Source organism: Aotus nancymaae, unplaced genomic scaffold (genome assembly GCF_030222135.1).
Source record: "Aotus nancymaae isolate 86718 unplaced genomic scaffold, 86718_ANA_hifiasm-v0.15.2.pri h1tg000059l, whole genome shotgun sequence".
Lineage (NCBI taxonomy): Eukaryota > Metazoa > Chordata > Mammalia > Primates > Aotidae > Aotus > Aotus nancymaae.
In genome coordinates, this window is record NW_026988473.1 from 8,029,943 (window position 1) to 8,041,946 (window position 12,004).

A 12,004-nucleotide genomic window follows, 5' to 3' on the forward strand; every position below is an offset into this window, starting at 1 on the left:
TTCACCATGTTGGCCAGGCTGTTCTCAAACTCCTGACGTCAGGTGATCTACCTGCCTCAGCCTCCCAAAGTGCTGGGATTACAGGTGTGAGCCACTGCACCTGGCCAAATATTTTTCTTTTCTTTTCTTTTTTTTTTTTGAGACGGAGTTTTGCTCTTGTTACCCAGGCTGAAGTGCAATGGCGCGATCTCGGCTCACTGCAACCTCCGCCTCCTGGGTTCAAGCAATTCTCCTGCCTCAGCCTCCCGAGTAGCTGGGACTACAGGCGTGCGCCACCATGCCCAGCTAATTTTTGTATTTTTAGTAGAGACGGGGTTTCACCATGTTGACCTGGATGGTCTCGATCTCTTGACCTCGTGATCCACCCGCCTCGGCCTCCCAAAGTGCTGGGATTATAGGTGTGAGCCACCGCACCCGGGCATATTTTTCTTCAAATAGATTTATTTATTTATTTTTGAAATAGGGTCTCACTCTGTCTCCCAGGCTGGAGTGCAGTGGCACAGTCACAGCTCACCACAGCCTCGACCTCCTGGTCTCAGGTGATCCTATCTCAGCCTCCTAAGTAGCTGGGACTACAGGCACACATCACCAGGCCTGGCTAATTTTTGTATTTTTCATAGAGATGCGGTTTTGCCATGTTGCCCAAGCTGGTCTTGAACTCCTGGGCTCAAGCAATCTGCCCGCTTCAGCCTCCCACAAAGTGGTGCGGTTACAGGTGAGAGCTACTGCACCCGGCCCTAAAGAGATTTATTTTGAAAACCGTAATCATTTAATTAAAAAGAAACCTTTATGTCACTGGTGTAAATGAAACCCAGCATTTTGCTGACAGACATTGAAATAAGTACAGACGGAACTGTTAAAAGCAGGCATTCTGTCCCTTGGATATAATCTCGAGCACCACCCAGTGCTCTGTGTAAGGTCCTGGTGTATAAATCTTTCTCTACGATAGGGGCTCCATGCATGCCTGATGGAGATGTTGAGGGTGAGCTTGATGTTGTTGAGGAGTAGGGTGATTTGCACTGACTTGTGACCCCACCAAAGATGCTGGGGAGACCCCCCCTGCTGCCTGACCAAGGGCTTGCTGGCTTCATAACAGCATCTCTAACAGGGGAGGACAACAGTGGCTCCTTCAGAGGGCGAGGTGAGGGAGAACTGAGCTCCTGGATGATTGATCTATTTATGCATTTATTTATTTTTGAGGCTGGTCTCAGTGGCTGATGCCTGTAATCCCAACAGTTTGGGAGGCCGAGGTGGGTGGACCACTTGAAGTCAGGAGTTTGAGACCAGCCTGGCCAACATGGTGAAACCCTGTCTCTACCGAAAATACAAAAATTAGCTGGGCATGGTGGCGCGTGCCTGTAATCCCAGCTACTCAGGAGGCTGAGGCAGGAGAATTGCTTGAACTCAGGAGGCGGAGGTTGCAGTGAGCCGAGATGGCACCATTGTCCTCCAGACTGGGTAGCAGAGCGAGACTCCATCTCAAACAAAAATAAAATAGAATAAAATATAAAATAAAATATTTATTTTTGAGACAGTTTCTGACTCTTGTCACCTAGACTGGAGGGCAGTGGCTCCATCAAAGGTCACTGTAGCTTCGACCTTCTGGACTCAAGCGATCCTCCTGCCTCAGCCTCCTGAGTAGCTGGGACCACAGTTGCACACAGTACCATGCCAGGCTAATGTTTAAAATTTTTGTAGAGGCCAGATGTGGCAGCTCACACCTGTAATCCCAGCACTTTGGGAGGCCGAGATGGATGGATTACTTGAGGTCAGGAGTTTGAGATCAGCCTGGCGAACGTGATGAAACCTTGTCTCTACTAAAAATAGAAAAATTAGCTGGCGTGGTGGCACACACTTGTAATCCCAGCTACTCAGGAGGCTGAGGCAGGAGAATTGCTTGAACTTGGGAGGCAGAAGAGTTTGCAGTGAGCTGAGATCACACCACTGCACTCCAGCCTGGGCAACAGAGTGAAACTCTGTCTCAAAAAAAAAAAAAAAAATTTATAGAGACAGGTTATCTCTATGTTGCCCAGGCTGGTCTTGAACTCCTGAGCGCAAGAGTCACCTGCCTTGGCCTCTCAAAGTGCTGGGATTATAGGCATGAGCCACTGCACCCGGCCACCCTATAGTTTTATGAAGTGTTTAGAGATAGTGTCTGGTACGTAGTAAGCACTTGGGAGATTTTGGCTGAGGGCCCTCGACTGCCCTGGGGATCTGCCTTTGTGGAGACGGGGCTGGGACGGACACTGCCGGGCTCCCTCTGGCTCTCTGCAGGTCTCCGTTGCTCCCTGACTTCTCCATTGGGTCAGGTGTGACTAGGTAGCATGAGCCTCGCTTCCCTCATGATTATAGGGTTAAACTAAGATGTGATTATGACATGCGTCATCGTGAAATATCCCCACCGCAATCGGTGGCCATCTCTGTCCACTAGAGGCTCAGAAATGGGCTCCCAGGAATGGACCCTGGTGTGCACTGCTGGGAGATTGTGGGATCTGTGTCTGCTGTTCCCTCTGGCCAGCCATGGGTTGTTTCTGGAATGGGGCTCGTGGGAGGGAGGGAGGAAGGAGCTGTGGGAAGCAATCCCAGGTTCCTTGGTGGGACTGGAAACTCTGCCTCAAGCCCTGGAATTTGGACTTCCTGTTTGGCCTGGCACTTCTTCCCCCACATTTTCGGCTCTGACACATCCTCTCCCTCCCTCTCTCAGCATCGTTTCCTCATCGTAAAATGAGGGGGTTGCACTAGATCATATCTAAGGCCCCTGTGAGCTGGAGAAAGCCCCGATTCTAACCTCCCGGCCACCCCCTCACTTTTCCCTTGGGCCTCTTGATGAGTGAGTGGAGAGGTGGAAAGGAGGAGAGAAATCGCAATAGCTGTGCATCAGGCCACACGCAGGACGGCCTTGCAGCAAGGAGCTGTCCAGTCCAAAATGTGAATAGGGCCAAGGTGGAGAAATCCTGTTTTCGGGAAGGAAAGACAGAAGAGAGGAGAGGCTTAAAAGACAAATGCGGTCGGGCACAGTGGCTCACGCCTGTAAGCCTAGCATTTTGGGAGGCCGAGGTGGGTAGATCACTTGACATCAGGAGTTTGAGACCAGCCTAACATGACAAAACCTCGTCTCTACTAAAAATACAAAAATTAGTTGGGTGTGATGGTGCATGCCTGTAGTCCCAGCTAGTCCGGAGGCTGAGGCAGGAGAATCACTTGAGTCAGGGGAGATGGAGGTTGTAGTGAGCCGAGATCGCGCCGCTGCACTCTAGCCTTGGCGCCAGAGTGGGACTCTGTCTCAAAACAAAACAAAACAAAACAAAAAAACACCAAAAAAACCACACACACAAAAATCCCAAATAAACCAAAAAGAAAGACAAACGCACAAATGCCCTACAAATAATCAATGGTTACACAAATGACAATGAAAAGGAACATTTAGGGAGAAACAAAATGTGCAGGAAAAGGGTTGATGAAGGAGACTGGGAAAAGTTGCCAGGATAGGGAAGGATGGGTTTGCAAAGTGATCACAGCTGGGCTGGTTGAGTTTAAGCTGCTGACCTTAGAGTACAAACCAGCACTCACTTTACAGATGAGGAAACTGGGAAGTTGGGAGGGACGGGTATCCTCCCCTCTCCTTCCTGGTTCACTTTGGAAGATGCCGCCTCTCTTAAGGACCCCTCCTATGGGATTTCAGCAATGCAGCCAGGTCTGCAGTGGTACCTGTTGATGCCACACAACAGCCTCAGGATGGCAGGCTGCGTAGTCCAAAGGCCCAGGAAGTCATTATCATACGAGCATTAGCATGTGAGCCGGTCATGATTAGTTTCTCTATGAGACCTTTGCTCCTCACTGGAATCACAGCAAATCAGTTGTCTCCACTCCAGAGGAAGATGCCACATAAAGCAAGACTAAATAAATGAATAGAGAACAGAGAATGTCTCCATGGCCTTAGGGATGGGCAAACATTTCTAAAACAGAATGCAAACAGCACTAACCACAGAAGAAAAATTGATGAATTGGACTTTATCAAAATTAAATCCTCTCTTCATCCAAGGGCACCATTAAAAAAATGAAAAGGCAAGCTTCGGACTTGGAGAAGATATATATCTGCAATACATGTATCTCATAAAGTATTGGTTTCCAGAATATTTGCAGTACTGCAGATCAATAAGAAAAATAAAAGTGACCCAATAAAAAAATGAGAAAAAGAGGCCGGGTATGGTGGCTCATGTGTGTAATCCTAGCACTTTGGGAGACCCAGGCGGGTGGATCACCTGAGGTCAGGAGTTCGAGACTAGCCTGACAAACATGGTGAAACCCTGTCTCTACCAAAAATACAAAAATTAGCCAGGTTTGCTGGCGGGTGCCTGTAATCCCAGCTACTCAGGAGGCTGAGGCAGGAGAATCACTTGAACTCGGGAGGCAGAGGTTGCAGTGAGCTGAGATTGCGCCATTGCACTCCAGCCTGGGTGACAGAACGAGACTCTGTCTCAGAAAAAAAGAAAAAAGAGATAAAGACTTGACCAGGCACTAACGCAAGAGGCTATCCAGATGGCCAAATACACTGTGAAAAGGTGCTCAACATCATTATTCATCAGAAAATGCAAATTCCCTGGGAGATTAGTTGAACCTGGTGGCACAAGCCTGTAATCCTAGTTACTTGGGAGGCCGAGGTGGGAGGATCACTTAAGCCTAGGACTTTGAGGCTGCAGTGAGCTATGATCATGCCACTGCACTCTGGTCTCGGTGACTGAGTGCAAAATAAATAAATAAATAAAAAAGAACAATACACGCACACACAACACTCCCACAAAAAGATACTACTAAACACCCACCATAATGTCTACAATGAAAAGACTGACAATTCCAAATGTGGTTGAGAATATGGAATTTGGAACAACTAGACTGTTGTGTATTGTGGTGGGGAGTGTGGAAGGGGTACAGCCACTGGGAACATTGTTTGGCAGATTCTATTAAAGCTATAGATATGCCTACTCTACAGCCCAGTAATTCTACTCCTAGGTATATAAACCTAAGGGACTTGGGCCGGGTGTGGTGGTTCACGCCTGTAATCCCAGCACTGTGGGAGGCTGAGGCAGGTGGATGACCTGAGGTCAGGTGTTCGAGACCAGCCTGGCCAATATGGCAAAACCCTGTCTCTACTCAAATACAAAAAATATTAGCAGTGTGTGGTAGCAAGCGCCTGTCGTCCCAGCTACTTGGGAGGTGGAGGCAGGAGAATCACTTGAACCCCGGGAGGCAGACGTTGCTGTGAGCCGAGATTGAGCCATTGCACTCCAGCCTGGGCGACAGAGCAAGACTCTGTCTCAAAACAAACAAAACAAAGCAAAAAAACCCTAAGGGATTTGAGTGCCTATGCTGACAATAATGTATGTACAAGAATTTTCAAAGGAGTTTCTCTAAACCTGCAACACCTCAAATTCCCATCGACAGAACACTGGAGAAATAAATTGCTGGACTATTCATATAAGAGTACTATGCAGGCCGGGCACGGTGGCTCATGCCTGTAATCCCAGCCCCTTGGGAGGCTGAAGCAGGTGGATCACGAGATCAGGAGATCGAGATCATCCTAGCCAACATGGTGAAACCCTGTCTCCACTAAAAATACAAAAATTAGCCTGGTGTGGTGGCGCATACCTGTAGTCCCAGCTACTCGGGAGGCTGAGGTAGGAGAATCACTTGAACCTGGGAGGTGGAGATTGCAGTGAGCCGAGATCATGCCACCATACTCCAGCCTGGTGGCAGAGTGAGACTCTATCTAAAAAAAAAAAAAGTACTAGGCAATGGTGAAAAGATTACAGGCTCTGATTCCATTAATATAAAGTTTGGCTAGGCATGGTGGCTCACGCCTGTAATCCTAGCACTTTGGGAGGCCGAGGTGGGTGGATCACCTGAGGTCAGGAGTTCAAGACCAGCCTGGCCATCATGGTGAAACCCTATCTTTAAAAAAAAAAAAAAAAGCAAAAGTAAAGTTCAAAAAGAGGCAAAGTTGATCTATGATGAGTCAAATCATGGTTCTGTCTGGTGGGGATATGGATTGGGAGGGTGCATAAGGGAACGTTTTGCAGTGCTGGAAATATTCCCTATGTGGCCTAGGGTGGTGGCTATAGAAATGCCTATATATGTAAATGATTGTCAAGGTTTCTATTTAAGATGAGTGTACTTTATGTACTCTGATGAGTGTATGTTACACTTCTATTTTTTAAAAATGAAGAGAAATGCAGATTCTCATGTCCAAGAGAAGTAATAACAATAATAATTTATGGAGCACCCAATATACACTCAGTTGCTTTATAGAGATTAATTTGCCTTAATCCATCTAAACCACTTGTCAAAAAGGTATCATTTTCTTGTTACAGAGGAGGAAACTGAGGCTTAGAGAGGGAAAATAGCTTGTCTGAGTATCACAGCTGGTAAGTGTAGGAGTCAGGACTTGAACACCATATTCTGCGCTGTTGCCACTTGGCTTGGGATCTGGAGCGTGAATCGTGGTGCAGCATCAAAGCTCTCTGTGGTGCCTGCTACTTGCATCAGCTGTTGTCGACACCATTTTTTTTTTTTTTTGAGACGGAGTTTCGCTCTTGTTACTCAGGCTAGAGTGCAATGGTGCGATCTCGGCTCACCGCAACCTCCGCCTCCTGGGTTCAGGCAATTCTCCTGCCTTAGCCTCCTGAGTAGCTGGGATTACAGGCACGCGCCACTATGCCCAGCTAATTTTTTGTATTTTTAGTAGAGACGGGGTTTCACCATGTTGACCAGGATGGTCTCGATCTCTTGACCTCGTGATCCACCCGCCTCGGCCTCCCAAAGTGCTGGGATTACAGGCTTGAGCCACCGCGCCTGGCCCTGTCGACACCATTCTTTAAAGAGAACTTCGTTGTGTGAGCCCCAAGTTCGCCTACCTTCTTCCAAACAAAAACATGGACTGGGAAACCCAGCCCCTTTATGAACCCTTTCCAAGAATTTGTTCCAATCAGGAAAAGAGCCCGCAGCTTCCTCCCCACCCTGTTCGTCCTAACTGTTCTGTGTTGTGAATTCTCTGAGAATGAAAGGGGATGGGCTAAAGCTGTCAATATTGTGAGCCAGGCTTGAGCTCCAGCTCTGATCCTTTTAAACAATGAGGCTCTTGGGTAATTATTTAACTTCTCAAAGCCTTTGTTTCCTGGTCTGTGAAAAGTGACAGTGGTACTTCCCTTCTAATCTCACAGTGAGAGTTAAGTGCGGTCATACATAAGAAGTGCCCAGCTCAGCGACAGGTTCATAGCAAGTGTGCAATAAAGGGTAGTGTAGAACCGTCAAAGCTGGCTGGGTGCAGCCAGCCTGTAATCCCAGCACTTTGGGAGGCTGAGGCAGGAGGATTGCTTGAGTCCAGGAGTTCAAGACCAGCCTGAGCAACACAGTAAGACCCCATCTCTTAAAAAGATAGATAAATAAATAAATAAAGCTTTCACTTTCTTGGTGCCTGTTTCCTTCTAAGCCTCTTAAAGAGGCTTAGCACCGGGCTAGGTGTGGTGGCTCACTCCTATAATCCCAGCACTTTGGGAGGCCGAGGCGGGTGGATCACGAGGTCAAGAGATCGAGACCATCCAGGTCAACATGGTGAAACCCCGTCTCTACTAAAAATACAAAAATTAGCTGGGCATGGTGGCGCACGCCTGTAGTCCCAGCTACTCGGGAGGCTGAGGCAGGAGAATTGCTTGAACCCAGGAGGCGGAGGTTGCAGTGAGCCGAGATCGCGCCATTGCACTCCAGCCTGGGTAACAAGAGTGAAACTCCGTCTCAAAAAAAAAAAAAAAAAAAAAAAAAAGAGGCTTAGCACCTTTCCCCTCTAAATAATTCAACATGCATTTGGAAAAAAGCAGTTGATGTGAGTGGTTTCTTCCCAAAGTGTAACATATAGTGAATAAATGGGTCAGAATTTCAGCACCTCAGCAAGGAAAGGGGGGCATTTTGAACTAGGGTGGTCAGATGGAGGGTATGATTTGGGTGAGTTTTCAAAAATGGATAGGATGAAGAGAGAGGACCAGGAAGATCATTCTCAATTAGGGGGAGGGCGGGAGGTAGTTCCTGGGAGCCAAGCTGAAGTCTGGGAAGGGTGAGCAGGTGATTTTGGTTGGTGCTTGAGACTTGTATAGGGACTAGTGGAAGATAAAGCAGGAAAGGAGGCCTGTTCCAGATGAGGTCCCATTAAGAAAGCTGGATTTTTTTTTTTTTTTTGAGACAGCCTTTCTCTGTTGCCCAGGCAGGAGTGCAGTGGCAGGATTGTGGATCACTGTGCAACCTTTGCCTCCCAGGTTCAAGTGATTGTCCTGCCTCAGCCCCCTGGGTAGCTGGGATTACAGGTGTGTGCCACCACGCCCGGCTAATTTTTGTATATATATATATTTTTTTTAGTAGAGGCAGGGTTTCACCATGTTGGCCAGCCTACTCTTGAACTCCTGACCTTAGGTGATCTGCCCGCCTCGGCCTCCCACAGTGCTGGGACTACAGTCGTGAGCCATTGCGCCCTGCCCGAAAACTAGATTTGTTTCTGTTGGAAAAGGAGCTGCTGAGCTTTCTTGAGCGCAGGAGGTATAAGATGAAGCCAGGGGCATGCAGACCCACATGGGAGGTGAGAGAGGCCAGGCCAGGAGGCCCATGAGAGGACAACCTGCGTGTTCACGGAAGTCAGATGGGGATGAGTTGGGTGTGACTCAGAGAGGAGCACTGGGCTGGGACAGAAGGTGTAGGTAGGCTCTGGGAGGCGGGGAGGGAAGGTGAAGGGCTATGAAGTCTCAAAGCCAATTCATGCTCAGGTTCATGAATCAGAAAGAGGAAAGGGAAGAGAGAAAGTCAGCTTGGCCGTGATAATGAAAGGATTTCTTAATGGCTGAGGCTGGAGGCGGCAGGTGCTTTGGTGGTTCCTACCTTCCTCTGTTACTTGAATGTTCCCGGGAACACACTGTCCTCTTCTGGTCTCAGGTTTGTATGGGGAGCACCAAAAGGACAGACACAGGCTTTCTGCAAGCTTCCTTTCCACGCCTGCCGCATAGAAACCACACAGAGGGAGGCATGGCAAGACCAAAAGACACCCAACAGCAGGACCGTTTAAATCGATCCCTTCCACAGGCCAGCATTTGTTTAGATGCTCGAGAAGGGAGTGCGGGACCTTCTTTCAGTGTGTACAAAGTTAACGAACCATCTTCTGATTTTACAGTGAGATGCAAACAGTGTTTTGAATAAAAATCTCTTTGTTGTTTTTTCACAGGGCTGTAGCAGTGGCCAGGAAGAAAACCACCCCCTCTTAAGGTTGTTTTTGTGACCGTTCTTTGGAGCATTGTTCTAAAAATGGGAAATGACATCTTGCTGTGCCAAGGGAAACAAGCACCTGCAGTTGAAGGCATACCTTCCACGAGGCGGCTTGCGGAGCATGCGCGGTGATAGCTCCGGCCGTGCCGGGCCGAGGGCTGCGCAGAAGCTCTGCTTAGTGCATTTCTTTACTTGCAAGGGGACAGAGGGTGGGCTTAGGTTTGGGACTAGAGGGGCTTTGGCAACTACGGGGCTCAGGTGATTATCCTTCATTCATTCATCCAATAAACTTATCAAGCATCTATTCTTGTGTCAGCCTCTGGTTTACTCTGTTCCCTTCCAGGGCGTTGGGAAAATCCCTGGGAGAGGTGATCACAGGCAGCAACTTGCTGTCACTATTTTTTTTTTCAGTTTTCAGAGTCAGCGCATGGCTCCTGCCTCCACATGACTGAGAACCTGCTTGCTTTCTCTCCTTCCTCTCTTATTTCTCCCTCTTTTTTACATCCCTTGCTCCCCGTCCCCTTTCTCTTTCCTCTTTATTTATCTAAAAAAGGAGAATTTTTGTTTGTTTGTTTTTTGAGACAGTATCTCACTCTGTTGCCCAGTCTGGAGTACAGTGGTGTGATCTCAGCTCACTGCAACCTCCGCCGCCCAGGTTCAAGTGATTCTCCTGCCTCAGGCTCCCGAGTAGCTGGGATTACAGGTACCTGCCACTGTGCTGACTAATTTTTGTATTTATGTTAGAGACAGAGTTTCACCATGTTGGCCAGGCTGTTCTCAAACTCCTGACCTCAGGTGATCCGTCTGCCTCGGCCTCCCAAAGTGCTGGGATTATAGGCATGCGTCATTGTGCCTGTCCACATTTCTTTAGGCACATGCCTTTTCAAAGTTTCCTGTCACTGGGGGTCAGTTTGAAATTCTTTTTCTGTGGTGGTAGACGTTAAAGGATAATTTTAGATTATCTGGTTAATATTTAACTTTTATCAACATTGATATTGCAAAATAATCAGGTCTTGAAATTTGTCAAGTGTGAAATGAATACCATTCAGATGGATTTGTGCTTTAAGAAGAATCCAGTTTCATAAACTAATCTCATCTTTTTTTTTTTTTTTTTCTTAAAGCCTACAGCACCCGGTATTCCCAGGTGGTCTCCCATCTAAGTACTAACCAGGCCCGACCCTGCTTAGCTTCCGAGATCAGACGAGATGGGGCGCATTCAGGTTCAGGGTGGTATGGCCGTAGACTTCTTTTTTTTTTTGAGACAGATTTTCTCTTCTTTTGTTGCCCAGGCTGGAGTGCCATGGCGTGATCTCGGCTCACTGCAACCTCTGCCTCCTGGGTTCAAGTGATTCTCCTGCCTCAGCCTTCCAAGTAGCTGGGATTACAGACACCCACCACCATGCCTGGCTAATTTTTGTATTTCTAGTAGAGACGGGGTTTCACTATGTTGGCTAGGTTGGTATGGAACTCCTGACCTCAGGTGATCCACCTGCCTCGGCCTCCCAAAGTTCTGGGATTACAGGCGTGAGCCACCATGCCTGGCCAAATAATCCCATCTTTATCTAGAAACAAAAAAGCAGGGAGGAATGGAATACAATGAGTTTCAGACTATTTTTGCATTTTGGTTAGAACTTCCTGCCCACAGAGCATATGAATTCCTCAAATGGGTCAGCCAGAGAGTAATGGGACATCTTTTTGGGGGAGCAGAGTTATGCCTCAGAGACCACTGGGTTATTGATGTGGTCCTCCTGGAAGCAGAGAGATGGAATAAAAGGTCTCAAGTCCTGTAATGCACTTAATTTACTGTCTTGGCTTCCACCTGGTTTCAGTCTTTCCACTAGAGGCTCAAAAGTGGAATCCTGCTGCTGAATCAGGTGTTCAATGCAGACGTACATTTGAATGATTTATTTTCCTTTTGCTTACTTGGATTTTCTAATTTTTCTACAATTAGTGGCAAGATAACTAAAATGTGAATTATGCCTTTATAGGACTCACATTCTAGAGAAGGCAACAGGGGCTAGGCACGGTGGCTTAGGCCTGTAATCCCAGTACTTTGGGAGGCTGAGACGGGCAGATCACAAGTTCAGAAGTTTGAGACCAGCCTGAGCAACATGGTGAAACCCTGTCTCTGCTAAAAATACAAAAATTAGCCGGGTGTGGTTGGTGGTGAGTGCCTGTAATCCCAGCTACTTGGGAGGCTGAGGCAGGGGAATCGCTTGAACCTGGGAGGCGAAGGTTGCAGTGAGTTGAGATCATGCCACTGTACTTTATCAGACAGGAACCAGGAACCAGGAACCAGGAATAGGGAAGGATTTTAAGCAAAAGCATGAAATACCTGTTTGATTTTTGGCAATCATGAGAAGGAAGTAAGGCTAAAATCTTACAGACTATTTAGTAGGCAGATTAATGGCCCCCCAAGGATGTCCACGTCCTAATCCCCAGATCTTTCAAATGTGTTAGGTTACCTGGCAAGAGAGAATTAGGGTTGCGTGTGGATGAAGGTTGATAAAGAGCTGACCTTGAGATGGGATTATCTCAATTGTTTTGGATTATCTGATGGGCCCAATGTAAGCACAAAGATCCTTATGAATAAAAGAGGGAGGCAGAAGAGGAGATCAGAGGTGGAGAGAGATTTGCAGAGGCTGCCCTGCTGACTTTGAAGATGGGGAAGGCGCCATGAGCCAAGGAATGTGGGTGGCCTTTAGAA

The 12,004-nt window shown here is 47.6% G+C and overlaps 1 protein-coding gene and 1 pseudogene across 2 annotated transcripts in view; one reads left to right on the top strand and one right to left on the bottom strand.

The window, feature by feature from the left end:
• The window catches only part of AHNAK (AHNAK nucleoprotein), a 104,796-nt gene extending 95,197 nt beyond the window's left edge, over positions 1–9,599 (top strand). For both annotated transcript variants that reach the window (XM_064364810.1, XM_064364809.1), the window contains one exon: positions 9,257–9,599. In XM_064364810.1, coding sequence (XP_064220880.1) covers positions 9,257–9,264 — 8 coding nt within the window. In that variant the 3' untranslated portion in view covers positions 9,265–9,599. The remainder of the gene's footprint in view (positions 1–9,256) is intronic.
• Positions 9,600–10,416: 817 nt separating this feature from the next.
• Positions 10,417–10,541, bottom strand: LOC135270356 (5S ribosomal RNA; annotated as a pseudogene).
• Positions 10,542–12,004: the final 1,463 nt, after the last annotated feature.